Here is a 20,016-nt window from a genome sequence, read left to right as displayed (position 1 = left end):
TTACAGCGCCACTCATTGGTCTGGAGGAGAACTGGGTCGATGCAGAATGTTGTGCTTTTTTATTTCAACAAGCTAGCGATTAGCATGATATATTTCTTTTGAACTTAATGTATGAATAGAAATTGTATTTAAATGCAGAATTAAAAAAAATTCCGTTTGATCATCATACAGTAACTGAAAATATCCCAGCATACTCATTGACTGTTTTAGAATAACACATCAAATAAGAGCTGAATAACAAAGATTACAAAACAGTTGCATTTTTTTTTTGCCACCAGTCTCATAATCTACATTTATGATCCATTAAGGTCCATTAACATAGGCTATATTTTATAACTGTATAAAGGCTTTGCATTTCACTATGTGCGTATTTCTGTTTTGTGAGACCAATGCATGCTCTTAGATAATTTACACGAACAGCTTAATGTATGGAGCAGCAAACATGTTTTTGAAAAGTCCATAAATAACGGTAAACTAAGTCTTAATTTTGGAAAGGCATCCAACATAAAACAGCTCAGACACAACATAGTAGTAAAACATACATAATTTTACATTTTCATGTTGGGTTATGACAAGGTCACAGCAACATTTTCAGTACTTTTTTCTGTGTCACAGTCTTTGTCTGAAGAGGCAGACACTGGGGCATCTCTGAGGGTATTAGGGCCGCTGCTTGTCTGCCCTGCACCTTTGTTTGGCACTTCTGCTGTTGGCTCCGCCTCAGGTTCTTGCTGTGGGGCAGTTGCTACAAGAAGAAAACAAGTCAAAAAAATTGTCATAAATGTAAAGAATGTACAGTTATTATGGAAAATGGCTAAATGTTCTTACCAGATGTTTTACATATACTCTTCATGGACATAAATCATATTTACTCTGCACTATTACCAATATATTCATGTCACTATTTTACAGGGTGGAGTGATTAAAAAACATACAGTTTCAGTGAATTTCGAAAATAAGAACCGGATGGGTAAATGTGAATTTATTGTGAATTTTCTCCAATTCACACAGGGTCAAAATTAGATATAAAGAATCTATTATATACATGTTCCCTCACGTTCCTGCTTCAATTGCTGGCTGAAAAAGTGAAATGATTGAAGTTTTTTGGTATTATCGGTCCACTAAGAAAACATAACGTTTCCAATAAATCATAAAGAGGCCAATTCATTAAAGAGACTTGTGGTTATGTTGGGCGTAGGTAAACATCTGATCTGAATTGTATGCTGCAAAAACACAAAATCTTACAAATGTCTTTGCTTTAGTTTCTAGTGTAAATATCTTAGCACACTTGAAATAAGACAAAAATAAATTACAAGTAACTTTTCAGCAATATCTAGACGCTTGTTTTAAGTCAATAATTGACTAATATTGATGACAAAGTACTACAGTACTTACAAGTGAAACAATCTGCAAGTGAAACTCATACTTTTTCATCATTATTAAAGAATCATTGACTTAAAACAAACTCCTATTTCTTGCTGAAAAGTGACTTGTAAGTCAGGTTTGTCTTACTTCCAGTGTAATAAGATATTTCCACTAGAAACCAGACCAAAAATACTTGGTAAGATTTTGTGTTCTGCAGTGTAGCTGTTGTTTTTGTTGTTGTAAACCTTCGTTTTGATTCTGGCTCTGTGTCATTACCTGACTGAGTGCAGGATTTCATGTGTTCTGGCCAGTGGGCTTGCTGACATGGGTAATCGCAGTAGCTGGTGTTCCAGCAGCAGTAGAAGATGGCCTCCTTCCTGCAGTTTGCGCACCACTGTTTCTTCTTGGTCTCATCCACAGCCTGCTGCTTCTCCAGCTCCATCTGCTTCTTCACTTCGGCCATTAGCCTTTCCCTCTCCTGCTCCAGACTCTGTCTCATTTCTGCCATCGTCAGCTCTGCATCGGAGAGCAAAAGAAGAACCAATCAAAAGGAAAAAAGGAACAACATTGTGATAATTAAGGTGATGTACTGAGGCAGCGAGGAGAAAATGAATGAGGACCTCACCGAGATTGTGCTTCATTTCAGACAACTCCTGCTGATGTAGCCATTGTAGTTTTTCTATTTCAATTCTCAGCCGTTTTATCTGCAGGAAATACATCAAGGGGTATTATGTACAATTCTTTATAGGAAAAGTGTTCAACTACCTTAAACTTTTTCAGATTTTTCAGGTTATAACTCTGAAATTTTTATCACTTGAAATGTAGCTAGTCTCTCCACAGCCCGGAATAAACACTTGCCTCTCCTATTGTGTTCCCTGAAGAACCTTTAGAGAGGTCATTGTACATCTCAGTCATTGTACCTTTAATTGCGTCCATTATCTGAAAAAAAAAAAGATTATTTCATTAAATGTGTGAAAAACATGCATTTGATGTTCTGGATTAGACTAACTCTTCTGTATTTCAAACTGTCATGAAGGCTACTAATATTGTAATGAACTGAAACAGCTTATTTTATTTCATTTATTTAACATCGGATATCCCCTCTAGAAGGAAGCAAAAACCTATTATTGGTGTTTGCTTCCTAACTATTGAACCATAGTTAAAGGAACTATGGTTCCTTTAAGCAAGTTAGGATAGGTATATGAGCTATACAAAATGTGTTCATTACATTTTTTGCTCAAAATCATCTAGTGTGATTTTAGTCTGGTCAGTTCTGCCAATTTTAGCTTCCTTTTTAGGGCATCTTGTCACTTTAAATCCAGATAAGCTAATGCTGGCCACGCCCACAAGTAATGCAAAGAACTTCAAACAGATGCGCAATTATACAACTGGACATCTTTGAAAAGCAGAAGTGGAGCCTCCTGCACAAGCAACAAGAATGTAGCAAGTGGTCTCTGAATGGCAAGTCAAAACATTTGTCTTTTCCAGGAGACGTTGAACAGAGCATAAAACGTTAAAACCAGCTGCCCAAACGTGCTGGAGCTCAGCTTGGGTTGATAGGTCAGTGGCTGAGGTAACAAAGCAATGGAGGATTTTAAAATGGCTAGTTTTCCAGATCAACTTATCGCCAGAGAACTGTTGGGTGATTTTTTTAACTGCGTGGGCTGTTGTTAGAAGCTGTTGAGACCCAAATGGAAGAACAAGAATGCTCACTTTGCATAACAGGCCCCCTTTAAACCTTGCAAATTAGGTTAATCAAAAATTAAGTAAAAAAAAAAAAAAAAAAAAAGATACTAACTTTATTTGTATATTTTGCAATGTCTGCAGCCACATCTGCCGAGGCAGTGGGAATATACACATCTGTTCCGGCCGGCGATGACGCAGGTATGCCCAAACCTGACGGAGCTACCATGGTAACAGAAGCTGGACTGCTGGGTACCAGAGTACCAGCAGGTGTGGACGTGCTGATGGATGGGTCTTTTTGTTGAACGGCTAAAATTAAGAACACAAGCATCAATATTATGGACAAGCGGAACGAAGCTCACGACGAAAACCGTGCAACTCACTCTTAGCAGCCTGTCTCGTCTGGTAGCGAGAGCTTTGTGAGGACTGCTGCGCTGAGGACGACGACGAAGGGACGGCCGCGGAGCCATTTCCCGCTACTTGTGTCTGGGTCAGAACCTGGGCCTGGCTGTGTCTGGGCGAGGATGCCTGCGTTTGCGGGGCCACGACGAGCTGCTGGGTTTGCTGCTGCCGCTGCACCTTCTGCATGTGCCACTTCTGGGAGGACGTCTGAAACTTTGCAGCGGGACTCCACACCACGGCTCGCTGAACCACCGGCACTGTCTCTCTGGGCAGCAGAGGGCGCTGTTTCTTCAAAGCTGGTGCGGCTGAAACTGATGAGGAAGATGACGGCGTTGTGGCGGCGCTGGAGACGGACGAGTGGCTGACTGTGGCGGGAGAGGAAGTAGTGAATGTGACCATAGTGACAGGAAGGGCCATCAGAGACTGCGTGGAAACGCCGGAGGATGTGGAAGCGGCGGTGGAGTTTGACGACGGGAGCCCCGACGTGGTCAAAGCTTTTCCTACGTACGACAACGAAAAGGAAATTTTAACCCCCCCCCCAAAAAAAGACACATCTGGTCCGAAGTTGTGGATAAAATAACGGTCCTGACGATTCTTTTGTTATTAGACACCGAGTTATTCAATGTCCCCTCAGACATATCTGACATGTTTCTACATTGTTCAGTCCTCTTCATGGCTGTTGTTCTCAGTCAAAACATGTCAGGTATGTCTGAAGACGGAGTATCTAATAACAAAATGCTTAAGACTGTATCACATATGGACAAAATGAGTTTCATTGATGTGTTACGGGATAAACTAACGAATAAGGACCATTTCCATGTCCTTTAACTTCACCTTGAACAGAATGGTTGAAGCTTGGACAAAGTTGAGTCTCTCAGCGAGAAAACACATCGGAGTTGGCTTTAGAGCTGATAAAGAAAGCTAACGTTAAGCTACTGGAAAGGCTCTGTGCTAACCTTGATTTATAAACCAGGAAACCAATTACTTTCAGAATTGCCCATTTTTTTTTTGAGTTTTAAAAAGATTGCCTTATTAAAAGTCCAAAATGGTTAAGACCATCCGACTGGCACTGTATGATTACTTCACAGTAGATCAAAAAGGAGAAGCCCCTTCTCACCTTCAGATTTCCCAACAGTCGACTCTTTGACATTGCCGTCTTTTCTGCTTCTCTTTTTCTCCTTGCCAGGCTGTTCTTCCCCAAGATCGATGACCAGCTCCTTCTCTGAGTCAGAGTCCTCGGTGGGAACTGTCTGTTTTGCCTCCTTTAGTTTCACCTGACACTTTTCCTTGGACACCGGGGCTTCTAGAGCCGTTTCAGTCATATCTGGGTTCTCTTTACCCAAACCGGTGCTCGTTTTCTGTTCAGCTTCGCCATCAGATACGGACACGCTGGAATCATCCGTTGTGTTTGGCACAAGTGGGTCAGCTTTGTCTCTCTCTGTCTGGCTTACAGAAGGTTGCTCTTTCGCTTTACTCCTAGTGGGCTCCTTCTGCGGTTCCCTTTTGGGGGCAGAGTCTTGGCCAGGCTTAGACTTTGACTCTTCATCTGTAGCGTACTCGCTCTCGCTGGAGTCGGATTTGTCAGAGTCTTCAGAGTCGCTGTGCTCCACACCTTTATAAACGTCCACCGAGATTTCATCAATACCTACAAAGCAAAGACAGAGATGACTGTCCAGTCCAGGGGAACCACAATATTTAGCTTATTAAGAGTAGTCCATGTGATAAATGTCCAGGTTTCCATACTAACCCAACTGTGCCTTGCAGCTCTCAATTGTCTTGTCCAAGTTTAGCTGGAAGCGGCTCTTGATCTGCCTTTTTGGAGAGGTGAGGGCCGGAGCGGCTCCCTGTTTCTGCTGAACTGTCTCGCTGAGCTCCTTTAGATCCATTTCTGCTTTACTTCGATCTGAAAGGACACAAAACAATCACCGTAACCGCATGAAGAAAAACAGAAAGATTTGGATGAAGTATGTATATTTTAGCCGTCATGTTTAAATATCAATTTCATATCTTAACAAAAAAGGCATAAAAGATTCACCTAGATTAAGGTTTAGAATGCTTCCGGTCTGTGGCGCCTTTTCCTGCTTCGGTGTGTCGGGAGTCTGAGAGTGGGGTGGTTTCGGGCTGTCTAGCGAATTTCCTGTAAAAAAACAAAAAATTGAAAGACTGTATGGAAGAATACCTTCTGCATGATAAGCATTCTCTACAATTCAGCTAAAAAAAATAAAAATGCAAAGCTCTACTGGGCACATACATCCAAATGAGCAAAAGAGCATCTTCACCTGATAAAAAAATTGAAGTCTTTACACTCAGATGATCTTAAAGAGCTTTTGAAAGATAGAGTGAGAAAATAATCCCAAGTCAAGACGTGGCACTATATACAGGCTAAAAAAGGTTAGACGGAAGAAGCAGCTTTAAAGTTTGCTCACTTGTGCAATCAGATTACGGTAGCTTTTTTTTTTCCTTTGACATGTTTGCCAGTAGGAGGGATTCAGAAAGCAAAAAGACTACAAAAGAAATCTAATACATTTTTTCATTGCAAATTTTTAATTCTTTTTTTTTTTTTTATCTAATCTTTCTCATCTCCAGCTAGCACAGCAAGCATGAAATGGATACGTTTCTGACAAGAAAAAGACCAAAAGAACCATAAAACAGCCCTGCTGTGGATCACACTGCTGTAGGACCATAAAGACCTCATGGCCGACTAAAAATCAGAAAGTATTAGGCAGCATTTATGCTAAACAAGCGTAAAAATGATTTAGTAGTGAATAAAAGTGAGAAAAAGCATTCTAAAAGTTTAGTGAAAATTAGTGAAGATGTATTTGTTTTATACAAATCTACATGAGATAGAAATGATTCAAAACCACAAAATGCAGCTGTGTTGGTACCTGTGCAATCGGTGGACTCTTCTCCTGCACTGGACTGGCTGTTTGCAGATTTTGTCTGCGTCCTGTCTGCCGTTTCCTGCTCCCCATCGGAGATGCCGTGTGCGGACGAGTTGGTGCTCATGGGGGACCGTTGCTCGTCTCCGAGAGGACGCCGCTGTCCCGTTGTGCTCCCTCCCAGCCCTGACAGCACCGCCCTGGTCAGGGTGATTTTGGGCGACGTCGACATATCGATGCTCAGCTTGATCTTCTCCGGTTTCTCGGGTTTTACGGCGGTGGACGAGGGATTTGAGGGGTCGAGAAGTAGCTGGAAGCTATTGTCAGGGGTGTACGGCGTCCTGAAGGGGGCATAGTTGAACACGCCAAACTTCTTTCTCATGTTCTCCACATAGACCTCCATCTCCTGCATGGCACTGTTGAAAATGCTTTTGGTCTTCTTCACAGAAAAGGGAATCTCTTTGGACATGAGGTAGCAGTTGTTCAGAGGAACCCAGGCCCTGCAAGATAAATTCCAGAATTGATCCACTAATGGAAGAAAAACAAAGTAAACATAACGCTATAGGTCCATGTACATCCAAGTGAGACTTTTTCACTTCTGATACGATACTAATACTGCAGCTTTGAGTATTGGTCAATACAGATATTGACCCAATAAGATATCCGCTCCAATCATACATTGTTCTTAGGGATGCACCGATCCACTTTTTTCATTTCCAATACAGATACTGAAGTTCAGTATCGACCAATATCGACCCGACACTGAAAAACAGCTTAATTGACTTAAAAGGTTTCTCTGTTTTTTTTGTGTTTTTTTAACACAGACATAAATGTACTGAATTGCAAATTTATATGATAACTCTGCACCAGTCCAGCTCATTTAAATACACTCAGAAGTTCACAAGCTTGGTCAAACACAGAAGAACAACACAACTTTAATTTTTTCACTTGCGACAATAGATAAATGTAAAATAAATAATAAAGAAACTGAAACTGATGTTGGTCAAAAACCTTTTTTCAAATGATTTAAAAAGTGCAATTACATATTCTAAATATAATGCAAAATAAATAATAAAGCATGAAACAACTCGGAGTACAAAGTATAGAACTAGACTTTGCGACCGATACCTAGAATGTCTAGAATTTTTTTTCAACATTGGGACTGATACAGGTATTGCTATCGAATCGGCACAGCTCTAAAACTTTTGTGTATTTTGTAGTGTTAAGTGTTAGAAAAGCCTTGGTCAAGAGGAGCGTTTATAATGGTTTGCTTCTGTCCGAAATTTTAGATGTGGGTCGATATAATACGATACTCAATTTTCTGGCTGATATCGGACCAATTTTCAATATCGATATTGGATTAGGGCAGCCCGAATGTAAATGAAGCCACAACGGCCGATACCTGTCATGTTGGCCAAAGAAGCGAGCGTCCACCTGTCCGTCTTTGTCCCGTAACGCTTTAGCAGGCCAGAATGGAAATCCTTTCAATTTGGCCCATACGAGAGGGTGCGGGTGGCTCTGCAGACACACAGTAACAGACTGGAACTACAGAGCTGCTGCCTGATCATTTATTTCACAAGCGTTGAACAACAGGACGGCGTCACTGAACATCAGGCAAGTCAGCTAGCTTACGCATGGCTCACAGAACCAGTTCTCTCTCTTTTGGCAGGCGGACAGGTAACACTCAGGACACACTTCGATCTCATTCATCTGCAAAAAAAACAAGCCAAACAAAAATAAAAGACACAGGAATAAGTTTCATGCTTTGAGCGAAGCGTCGTCTGTACAGAAAGATATGTAACCCAAACTTTATGCTTACCTCGTGTTCACAGATTTTTACTATCACTTTAGCTGTAGCTGTGAGCTTGTGATTGCCTGAAAGAATAACATGGATTATTTCTGAACACTAAGTGTACCGCAGGTTACAGTAGTATTCTAATCTAATCGGAATCCACACTGTAGCTACAACTACCAATAATATCATAAGTGCAAAGTTCATGTGCAGAACTTTGCACACACAGCGGCTGACATTTATTGCAATTTCCTGTGTGTAAAATAGCTCAAGCACAGTCAGATAAGTGAATAATAAACAAAATAAAAAGCTTTTGTGAATACTTTTCAGGTCTGGTCACAGATTATTGGATTTCTGAAGCAAAGCTTTAGACTATTGCTGTTTTTGCTTTTCTTTGAAAAAGGGCTTTCTAATCACAGCCAGACTTGTGTGGTGCCGACAGATTCTCCCGCCTGAGCTGTGGACCTCTACAGCTCCCTCTGGTGTTACCGTGGACGACTGCTTCGCTGATTAATGCTCAATTCAGCAGCAGTGCTCCCTGAGTTGTTCAGTTTATAACCTACTGCTCCACCCTATTTCTTAATCAAGTGACTTGTGAAGACAGAATTTATTTAGAGGCACTAAACTAAAGAAATATTATAAATGCATGTATACTTTTTCAGATTTTTCTCTGCAAAAGAAATTTTTAAAACGTGCCATTTTCCTTCCACTTCCCTATGGCGCTCCACTTTGCATTAGCCTGCTGTATAAACATCCGGTGAAACTCTGTGGTCTTAATAGGACAAATGTGAAGTCGTATGAATACTTTTTTTTCCAAAAAAGTTATGAATACCTTTTTTTTTCCCCTAAAAAGGATTCATACCAGTTGTAAGTTCATTACAGTCCTTGCAACCTGTTATAAATATCCAGAAATCGTGTTCATGTTAACAATAACATCAGTAACATACCTCCATTGTAGATAATGCAATTGTGCAAAATCCATTTAACATCTGCCAGAAAGGCCTCTGTGCAGCCGTACATTTTCTTTTTGATATTCTGTGGCACATAAAAAAAAAAAGACAAAAGAACTGTCTGAACAGCGATAGTTTGATGATCAATGACACGACTAATAGCAAAAAACAGCAAGTCACGGATCTCTTGATAGAGAGGCTGTGGTCAAATTGCAACACATAAACACGTTAGCAACTCAAACATACCTTCTCGAGTGTGCAAAGATCCATCGGGTGAAATATGTACTCTGCGTAATCCGGATGCTGTTCAAGAGACACCGGTTTCTGGAAAGGTTCAGTCTGCAAAATTGAGTAGAGAAGAAAACAAAACAAAAAAAGAAAGAGTGAAGTTAAACAAATACTGAGGATTCACAAGTATTTTCCCCCCTAACATGCTACCCACATACTGGAATAAGCTCTAAAAGCAGCTAAACAAAAACCAAAAAACGAGAGAAAGAAGCAGAGAAGTAACAAATCATGATGGGGTCTTGTTAGTGATGTGATTGATTACCCAATTAAAAGTCTTTCTCTGCGAGGAAGCTGCATGTGGGGAGCGAGATGACAAGCGCGGATGATCCTGAAAGAGAGTGAGAGGGGCAGCTGTATCCTCACCACCAGCTAGCATGTTCACCGCCTTTCATGGCATGACAGGCCCATTAGAAAACACTTCACGTGACTGTTAGTTCTGTTACAGCGAAGTTCATCATGCAGATTCATAGTTACGTGAAAAACCGGGTCGAAAGGTGAACGGTAAAGTTGCAGATCGGGCACTACCGAAAGGTGGCAGACCGTCGCTTGGTTGTGTAAGCGAAAGAATGCGTGCCTAAATTCAGGTAAACGTAAAGACAGTCCTTTTTAAGAAGGAATGGCTTCTGTTAGAAAAAATACTTACACCTGGTTGCTTCATCTTCTGCAAAGCAAACTTAAGAAGATAAGAAAGTTGGTCTGTAGTGAGCATCATCATGGCCTTGCTCTGCGTCTCTATACACTCAGCAACAGTTATTTTCTGAAGGGCGACAGAAACAAAAAATCAACATTTCAATCACGGCTTTTTACGAGCTGCAGCACACAGACGCTCTGACGATTTTGTTATAACCTCTCTTGCTGTAATAGTTTTTTTCAACTGTAAGCCTTTTTGCAATTTGCAACCAAAAATGTGGTGAAACAATAAACTCAACCTCTTGCATATTTCCCTCATTTTGTCAGATTAGAACTACTCACCTCAGTGTATTTGTATTTTATGACCATGACAAAGTAGCACATGGGAAATGATTGACGTTTGTCAATATTTACACAAATATATGAAAATTGTGACTCAACTCTTATTTTTTTAGTCTAACAGGTTTGGTTATTTAGCTCCATCAGGCCTAAAAAATCCGACCCGACCCAACCTGAGCCCATAATATGAGCCCAATCCAACACAACTAGTTAACTTTATTTATAGCTTGAAGTAAACCCGACATATTATTTTAGCTACGATTTTACTGCTTTCGTTTTTAGACCACCGTTTAAGTAAGAAGAGTGTCTTGTCCCATTTTTAGCTTTTGTTTCACATGTTCCAGCTCCATCTTGTCGCTTGTTGTGACGACAGGGTGAGTCAGGTGCAAATCAACTGGTATGTGCGATTGAAAGGATCCCATCTCCTTGAAACTTTATAAAAAATTCTTGGTCGGCCGGAAAACTGCAATCGGTGCACAACTAATTTAAATGTATCGGAGTAAAGGGGTTGTGGATGTATGCATACCACATTTTGAGATTTTTTTTTTTTTGTAGAAATGTTTTCTCGTAGTTTAAGAACTTTTAAGGGGATTGTACTTCTCTAATTTGTGTTGGTCTAAAACATAAAAGCTCAATGTAGTATATGGAAGTTTGTGGTTGTAATGCGCCAAAATGGGGGAAAAAAACCAGGTATGAGTACTTTTGGGAGGCTGTGTCTAAAGTCATGTAGCAACTTTCGACAAGTTGTTTACAACACCATTCAGATCCCGGGTTCAGTACCTCACATTCTGGACAGAACCAGTCGCCCTCGGGCTCAGCTGGCAGTTTGAGACACTTGGCGTGGTACACCCTGGGGCAGAGCTCACAGCAGAGCACCTGGCCCTCGCGGTGGCACAGCCAGCAGTAAAAGTCGTTCCTGCCGTCCTGCGGTACAACATCAACAGGGTCTGTGGTGAGTGCTGGCTGCTTGGCATAGTAAAAGGGACCGTGTCTTAGCTCAGACTGGAACGCAGGCAAAAGAAAGACAAAGTTGGGGGAAGGTCAAAATCAGGATGACAATTAAAGAAGCCAAGGAGGCATGCAAGGCATCTGCATAAAGTAGATCTACTGAACTAAGCACAAATGAGATTACCCTTTGAGCAGCTAAGTGCTTCATCTTAAGAATCTCTTATCATTCAATTTCATGACGTTCACAGAAAAATGCTACATGTCTGAAGCAGGGTGTTGCGCCCGTATTCCTGGCAGTGCAACCCTGGGTTATTTTATCTAAGGTGGACAAGGACTCTAGATAGATAATAAAGAAGTTTTGGTAATAGTTCAAAGATTTAATGTAAGTAACTCCCAATCAACTAAGCAAAATGTCACATTTGTCACAATACAGAGAATCTGTCTTCGTCCCGGTGCTGAAGCTTCACCTTAGTTCACCTTAAAGATGAGCCAAGAGGAGCTGGAGATGAGGAACTGATCGATAGCTTTTATTCTCTATGCTACTCCCTCTCTGAGGGATGTCAAAACTTTAAGCCTGTGTGTTACTCAGCAGTTATGTGTGTGTATGCTTCAGCTGTGTATGTAACCTAAGAAAAAAAAATCCAAATATGGCAATAAATCTGGTAGACAGCATGTTTCCCCTAAGACTATGAAACTACAGTTGTACTCAAGGCAAAGGTTAAACTCAAAACATTGATGCAGAATCTAAAACACTAACAAGGGGAACAGTTTTTTTCACTAAGGTTAGGCTGTGCCCAATTAACCTAAAATACATTCAATCTCTATTTAAAAACAGAGAGTCTGTTAAAAACAGAGAGTTACCCTGCTAGTGGTAGCCTAGCATTTCAGCAAACTACTCCGCATTAAAATACATTTAGCAAGGACCCATATAGCTACTATTTACTGAAAATTGCATGTGTTAAGTCAGATGTCCCTGTAAGAACAAATGGAATTCATTTGTTTAACTTTAACATTAACAGGTGTCAGCAAGAAATTGATTTTAACTCTCGGATCAAAACAGGGGACAAAACATTATGTTAAATATCTCTCATTTCAAACAGTTTTAAATACGATACTTTTGACATGTGCACAGTAACATATTAAAGAAACAATTTTATTTTTAATGCCTGATGGAATCCACTAGTAAATGTACCACAGACAGCTTTCAGCAACAAAAGATCAATAACATTGTTAATCTACTCTGATTCTTCTTAAATTATGACACATATATTGTTCACTTAAGTTGTTGAGAAGGAATAATTGAGACAAGTATAAAATGTCAACATCTCCTAAAAGCTTAAAAGCAATAACCTAGGAATTGGTGATATTGTATGATGAAAACAAGGCATCTCAAAAATGTGACTTTTATTGTCATTTACAAATGGAGAAAAAGAAACTGTACTTTTTAATGGTAAATGCATTCCACTAACTTAAATCATATGTCCCCTCTCCCTTTTATTATTTTCAAATTTTTGTTAGTTTCTAACAGTGCTGACTGCGTTTGCTCACGCATCTTGCAGATTTCGCTTGTGTAAAGCATTCAGGATGTGGAGCTGCATGTTCTGACTGTGCGGTATTGACGCTCAGTGAGCCGAGCAAAAACAAACAGACATGTGAATGTTGACAGAACGTCGAGTTTTGAGCCTTTTTTAAAGCAGCTCGTGTATATATAGACGTTCTCTACGCCGGCACGCTGATAAAGTCCCATTGTCACCTAATTTTAGATTAATTAAATCTAAATGGTAAATACAGTCCACTAACTTAAAATTAAATGAATATACAACTAAGATGAACTAAATCGTTTTCTGCGCACAGACTGAAGATCCAATTTCTACATTTTGTTAGTTTTTTTTTTTTAATTCCCATTTGACAGATTGAGATGATACCTGGTCCTTGGTGCTGCTACCAGCTCCAGGTTTTTTCTTCTTTTTTACTGGGCAGGGTGAGCTTTCAGCAGGGGAGTGGCCGCTGGATGAGTTTGAAGGACTGGGAATTTTCCTCTTCTGGGCCAGCCTCTCTGTTGATCCTGCATCTGAAACAGGAAGAGTTTAGACTGGATCAGGCTAAGTCAGTGTGTTCTCAAACTGTGGACAAACAGTCCATAGTTCATGTTAAGTTGGAAAGTACACAAGAAAATCAAAAAGAAGAATATATGTTTAAGAAAAATGCAAAAAAAAGAAAAAACAAAAGCACTTCACATCAAAAACTGCTTCTAACTCTGGGCTACTTAAAGCTTTCTTTCAGTTTTTAAATCATGTTTTCTGAGAATGCCACGTCTTGCAGCTATGTTTGGCCAGTTCGCTGTGCTTACCTTTGGATCTTGTGGAGATCTCCATTTCTTCTGCTTCAGTGTAGTTTTCTGTTTTCCCCTCCTCCTCTATAACACTGACACACAAAGACAACCTTCAGTATATGCTCAGGTTTTATCCTTTCTGTGTCCTATTCTTTTATTTATTTTTATGAAAGTAGTGCGCTGTGCCGTAAAGAAGACAGTACATTAATCAAAACATCATAATGTTAGTCATTCCACTTATGATAGCGAATTAACTCACAGCTACATTTTTGTATACTTTTAAGACATTTTAAGGACACTATAACATAGAAAATCATGATCGGCTTGCTTATAAAATTCATCATACTTAAATCTCCTAACATTGCATGTCTAATATCGAGATACATCTTAAAACATTAAAGATTTTTAAACTGAAATATATTTTTAGAAAGCAGTGAAAAAACAAGGTTTAACCAGAGATACAGATTGTGAAAAAAAAAAAAAAAACATAAATTAAGCAGCTGTGTTAGCCGATGCTTTTGGATTTTCCATATCTGATGGAAAATTTAAATTGTCACAGAGCAAACTGATTTAACATGATACTGCCAAAAAACTGAGAGGAAGTATTGCGTAGTGGCCGAATATATGTTTTGCTTCTCAACATGCACTGTGATGAAAAAAAATGTTATGATATGGAAATTAAATACAACACTTTCAGCGATTTACAAATGCTGAGTTCAAGAAAAATGAGGAAATGGTTGAGAAGCAGTTTGTAATGGTGCAATTACACAGCGGGACTTCCAGGTATTTTTGAGTAAGCATAGAAAAAATATTCTAGTTGAATCGGACCTGTCCAACATCTACCAAAATATATCTTTTTAAATTAATAAAAACACATTATACTTGTGAAAATCCTCAAAATGCGAGCCCAAACATGCCTTCAACCATCTTTATCAAAGATTTCCCCAACAAGTTTTTTTCCCCTATTGTCATTCAAACGTGCCTCAGCCTAATTTGAAGCCTATTGTTTATACCAATAAGGATATTCTGAGTGAACTAAAATGTTCAAGCTGTTCAGATGCTTTTGGATTTAGTTATTTTTGTTGTTATCCACAGCCATGAAACACAATCTAGTGCAATTCTTTCTTCCAGTCAAACAAAAGTCATTTTGGTACTGACCCTCTCTGACCTCTTCTGCCTCTTCAAGCTGACAGAAGGAAAATCAGAGACAGAGGACGCGAGACAGTGCAAGGAAGTGCCTCTGCTGACCTCCTTGTCTTAACCTGTCTGGACAGTTTCATGCACTTCACAACAACAACACCCTGAGCAGGCTACGGAAAATAGAAACAACACGCAACAGAAGACACGGAGCTGCACGGTCTGACACAACATCTCAGATATCAGAGAATCTAATGCAGCCAACTTATTGATGCATCCCTGTCCACACCCACCTCTTCCACAACAATCATGCCTCAAGTGAAGGAAAGGATCAGCATACCTTCTCTCCTCCCTCACTCGCAGAATCTTCAGCCTGTTCTTTTATCTTTATCAATAATTGAGAACGCCAGGGGATAATGGGGTGGGAGAAAAAGATGGGTCCAGGTTTCCCAGAAGGCCTTCTCTCCCTGCTGTTCTCTCCTGCAATTGTCAATCTTTAACCTCGGCTGCGAGCCGCCGATTGGCTCGGGTACCAGACGGAGGTACCTGATTGGGTGCTGGGGCTCGGTGTGCAACACGGGCTCTCTGCTCCCTGCTTTCCTCAACCACACTGCTGCAATGCAGAGAGGACTGATCCGTACTACGGCTACAAAATTTCCCCTTGAAACCATCATACAGAGGTTCACAGGGCACCAGTCTTTAGAACAAACATGTTAGCTTTAGCACTAAGAGCTTTGACAGAGAGAGAGGATCAGATCTCCCCCTCACGGCACTCTCAATCAGTGTATGTGTGTGGCATCCATTTTGAAGAAACAGTCTCTCTCTCTTTCTCTCCCTCTCTCTCCCCCTCTGTTTCTCTCTATCACCACTGCACACACACAGCACCATGCAAATTGTCTGTAAAGGACCACATGCGGTTTATTATGTGCCTCAGCATGTGGACATGTAACTCTGGGCCAAAAAACTGGCCTGGAAATGTCACAGGGCCAGACAGCTGAGACAGTAGGAATGCATAACGGTAATCTCTAAATAATACTTCTCCTTTATTCTGTAAAGTCGCATCTACTCAATACCTGACTGGAAATTGGACTTTGAGAACAAATATAGCATTTATTTTTTTTTTGCATTTTATTGCATTAAAATTACGCTGAATTAGAATATGGAAGCCAAGAGGAGATGTTTTTCCGCACATACTTCTTCTCAATGGCTTTCTCAAGATAACGAGTCAATCTTGAGAAAACCTGATACTATCCTTCAAATGCCTGGCACAATGCACGGCACAACAGCATGCATTTGAGTGGTGGAATCAGGTTTAACACACATACACATCAATCATCTCGTTATCTCGAGAAAAAAAACACTGAGGAAAATACAGAAAATTAAATAGTCACCTCGAGAAAACCATCGGGGAAAAAAGGTATGCGTGTACTCTTTATCTTGAGAAAACCATTGGGAAATTAACTCCACTCTCAGCTTCTGTATTAGAATATGCAAAAATGATCAATATCATCCAATCTGCAATGTTTTGTCAAGGTAGAGAATCTATAATGTGTTCAAAGTCTAATCCCTTCTCTAAAAACTCGATGAAGAAGGTATCTGCCCACTATGTCCATCCAGTCGATGTTTCCCACTTATCCAAGTTCAGACTTCAGTTGGAACAGGTTGGGGTGGGGAACCAATACATCCCTCTACCAGGCACATTCCTGGGGATTCCATGGCTTACCTTGCCAGAAGAAAAGCCATGGAAAAGTTTCCTTCTGGCAACCCTCCATGGGTTGCCATGGGTTGTTCAGTTCAGTTTCTGAACCAACTGAACTGAATAAGTCAGTTCAGTTGGTTCAGAAACCAACTGAACTGACTTGTTTTCATGTGGAAGACTGGTGGCTTTACTATAAGTTTCTGCAGGATGTCAGAGCTCATTTTAGCCAATTGTACACAAAATCTTGACCTTTTGGCCATTATGCATTTGGATTAGGGTTAGGGTTATGGTTGCAAAGCCTTCTACCACTAAAAATGCCAACAGAAGAGCCCTATCATTCACAAATGGAGGAGATGTAACCACCCCTCACCCTATTTGTCAAGCAAACTTATAACACCAAACCGGACCACCATGGCAAGGGTTTTACTGACAATGCCTGAAGTCTAAACACAGTTTTTTCTTTGATTATTAAAAGCCCGGAAAACACATAAAATCATCTCTGGGACCCCATACTCCCAACAATCCCCAGGAAAAAAAGTACTTTCCAAATCCACAAATCCAAACTCCCTGGACCCCCTTAAATGGTCCACACTGGCCAGTACATGAATCTTAGGTTTGAAGGGCAGTTTCTTTCTTTCATACCATTGGTGTCAAGCTCCATTGTCAGTTTTAAGACTCTTTCTTTTTAGCATATCCATGCTACTTGTTTCATCTTTATATGTACATTTTCCTTGATACACAGATATTAAACCAAATAGGCTGTGTGTGCTTTTATACTGAAGGGTTAGCCACACCAGTCCTGGAATGAGGGGATTAAACACATTCCTGGGCAACGTAACACTAAACACTAACCCAAGCTTAAGCTGCATTATGTTAAACAAAGCAGTCACACCACAGTTCCCTCAGTTATATTAAAAATAATCGCAGTAAATGACAATACTTAAACATTGTCTTAATGTATAACAATTCCCACTTACCATTTCTAATAAACTATTAAAACAAGTTTATTGGAGAATGTATTTGGATATTATAGGTCAAATTCTACACAGATTCTCGAGCTCTCCAAGTGAAATCTTTGTGTGAAAAGCTTCCAGAGGAAGTCCTTCCCACCTTCTGTCCTCTCCTACATACAAATCACCAGTGTGTTTGGAGCAGAGGGACAGAAAGGGGAAGCCTTTTAAAATGGCTGACATTCAGCAGTCAAGAATAACGCTGGAGGGTGGAAGTCTGGGAGTAGCGCAGGTCAATACGCTCCACCAATTCCAGATTATTGGTATCTTAGCTAACAGAGAGATTACTAGATCGGACCATTGAAAATTATGTTTTACTTCAGTTTCGCAATAAAAATGGGCATGATTTGAAATGAACAAAGTGTCTGGTGAAATACAGAAAAGCAAATTGAAATCTGCTCTTCAAGGCTATGTTAGTCTGGCAAACAATGAGCTACCCTGCTGTCTTGGTCTCATTCTAGTATAAGGCCTAAATTAAACTTGCTGTGCAGTCAGTTTCCCCATCTGTCAATTCCTCTGGGAACACCCCTCTGCATTGCTGCCTGTCTCTTCCATCCTGCCTGATTCACTCAGAGGGTATGTCATTTTGACAGCCAAGGCCAGACACAGCTGTAATGCGGTTTTCTCTTCAAAATTACTGGAAAACAGGCTTTTAGCATCAGTATCGGCTGCATTACTGAACTGACTACGTCCTCACTCCAGGCTGCACTCATATGCTTGGGGGTTCCAATAAAATTTTACCCCCCCCCTCACCATATCTGTCAAGCAAACTTATAACACCAGGCAGGCACAGATCCAACTGGTGCTCTTTTAGCAAAGCATTATATGTGAGAAAATAAAAGTAGGGCTTACCTCTGTGGCTGCATGGCTAAAAACTCTGTGTGATATGTCAGTGCTTATTAAAACATGGAGGACAGCCCTGTCAGCCCTCACCCAGCTTAGAGCACAGCCACGATTCTCCAAGCTATCTGACTCCACTGTTCTGATAAAAGCCATGCCGAGACTGGCCACGCACACAGAGCAAATGCAACGCAGCTGCTGATTGGCTGGTGCATTTCCGGGCTGCTTGTCTTTTGTTCAGCACAAGTGAGTTGAGACACAGCAAGACAGCCCAGGCCCAAAACTCTGTGATAAGCCACCATATGTATACAGAACAATTTAAAAGACAACGCTATTCTTTTTCATAGACTTACTATAAAGTCAATCTTTGTTGCAAATGGGAAGAGAAGTTAGCTGTTATGTTGGGAATGAGTCTGTATTTTATTTGAAAGGTTTGACCCACAAGTTTCCTCCTGAAAACTAAACTAACCACAATGGTAACAATAAAGATCCAGCACTTGTTAAATTGTACTTTGATTGACCAGTGTTTAAAACTAAAACAAAGACAGAAAATACAGGCTGATTTATGGCGTGTGATTAACCTCAGATAATAAAATCTTCTGAAAGATTCCTAAAACGATGACAAGAATTGAAATTTCCCTTTATCTAACTTCCACTGCCTATGGTTACAGGGATACTGGTGCCTATATAACGGCGCCTATATATGGTGGAGAGTTTTGCTAATACGTTTTTACATTTGAAAAGTTGTTATGATGCATATATATATATGTGTGTGTGTGTGTGTGTGTGTGTGTGTGTGTGTGTGTGTGTGTGTGCGCGCGTGTGTGTGTGTTTGTGTGTGCGTTTGTTTGTAATGCCTTGTGGGGACCATTTTGTGGGTTTTAAACCGGTTGGTTTTTCATTCTTTCTTCTTTCATTCTTTCATTCTTCTTTCACAATCGAAAGAAGAATGAATATATTACACTCTTCAAGTTATCTACAGGACATGTATGTCATGTAATTAACATTTACATGTTAACGTTAACATTTCTCTAATGACATTTATGCCATTAGAGTACATTTCCCAAGAGGAATTTTCCGTTATGCCAGTCAGGAGAAGAGCAACATGAGCCTCCCGAGAAACAACAAACAACCTCCCGAAAATGCTTTGTCTACATTTTGACGAGAAAAACTGAGAACATATTCCCACTACAGTTACACCCCAGACAAACCTACACTTGTAGCATACTCATCATTTCCCACAGTACCGTTTGGTGTCCAGTCTGTGCCAGTAAGCTCAAAACGAGTCTCCAATTGTAGTCCGACTGGTGATGAGCCTAGCATTCCCCAAGATGGCGCCCAAGCTACAGTCTCTTACTCTGACGAGAGCTCAGCCAAGAGGACGCGACACTTTAAGTTTAGTTAAAGTGCGGATAATCTTCATGTGAGGGTAAAGTTGATCAGATTTAGTTTTACTATAACTTTTCTCCCCTCTTGTTCTTTCTTCCTTCCTTTTGAAGTCTGTATGCCCTCAAACCATAAATGTGTTCGGCCAATCACACCAGTCATTTCAAAATTAATCATTTTGTGCTGAATTATATCAATTTGACTAATTAATCTGCTGTTTTTGTTTACCTAATGGTACATGCTGAGCCTGACACACAACGATGCATTCTACATATATAGCAAACAAAAAAATTAGAATAATTTAATCTAAAAATGTAATGAATTTGAATTAAAGATAGA

The 20,016-nt window shown here is 40.2% G+C and overlaps 1 protein-coding gene across 2 annotated transcripts; it reads right to left on the bottom strand.

The window, feature by feature from the left end:
- Positions 1 to 36: 36 nt before the first annotated feature.
- Positions 37 to 18,432, bottom strand: zmynd8 (zinc finger, MYND-type containing 8). 2 transcript variants are annotated; one of them, XM_088005404.1, is made up of 21 exons: positions 18,304 to 18,432; positions 13,624 to 13,697; positions 13,199 to 13,344; positions 11,106 to 11,327; positions 10,000 to 10,113; positions 9,619 to 9,684; positions 9,315 to 9,407; positions 9,066 to 9,153; positions 8,146 to 8,201; positions 7,959 to 8,036; positions 7,729 to 7,844; positions 6,333 to 6,826; positions 5,483 to 5,584; positions 5,195 to 5,350; positions 4,565 to 5,092; positions 3,429 to 3,947; positions 3,161 to 3,354; positions 2,221 to 2,301; positions 1,988 to 2,066; positions 1,639 to 1,878; positions 37 to 742 (listed from the first exon to the last, which is right to left on the bottom strand). In XM_088005404.1, exons 1-21 carry the CDS (start codon positions 18,315 to 18,317, stop codon positions 567 to 569), a joined length of 3,636 nt encoding a protein of 1,211 aa, XP_087861530.1. In that variant the 5' UTR covers positions 18,318 to 18,432; the 3' UTR covers positions 37 to 566. The 2 variants fall into 2 exon arrangements, with proteins under 2 accessions (XP_087861530.1, XP_087861531.1); XM_088005405.1 differs by having other exon boundaries at positions 3,429 to 3,812.
- Positions 18,433 to 20,016: the final 1,584 nt, after the last annotated feature.

This window comes from Poecilia mexicana, unplaced genomic scaffold (assembly GCF_051168715.1).
Source record: "Poecilia mexicana isolate PSO_F unplaced genomic scaffold, ASM5116871v1 scaffold_5, whole genome shotgun sequence".
NCBI classification, from domain to species: domain Eukaryota; kingdom Metazoa; phylum Chordata; class Actinopteri; order Cyprinodontiformes; family Poeciliidae; genus Poecilia; species Poecilia mexicana.
The sequence above is the reverse complement of the archived record's forward strand: the minus strand, read 5'-3'. Positions and strand labels throughout refer to the sequence as shown.

Coding starts and splice junctions, on each gene's coding strand:
- zmynd8 (XM_088005404.1), bottom strand. Junction 10,114..11,105: donor GGTTCTGTCCAGAATGTGAG/GTACTGAACCCG, acceptor GTCGCCCTTCAG/AAAATAACTGTTGCTGAGTG. Junction 1,879..1,987: donor TGAAATGAAGCACAATCTCG/GTGAGGTCCTCA, acceptor TCTCCGATGCAG/AGCTGACGATGGCAGAAATG.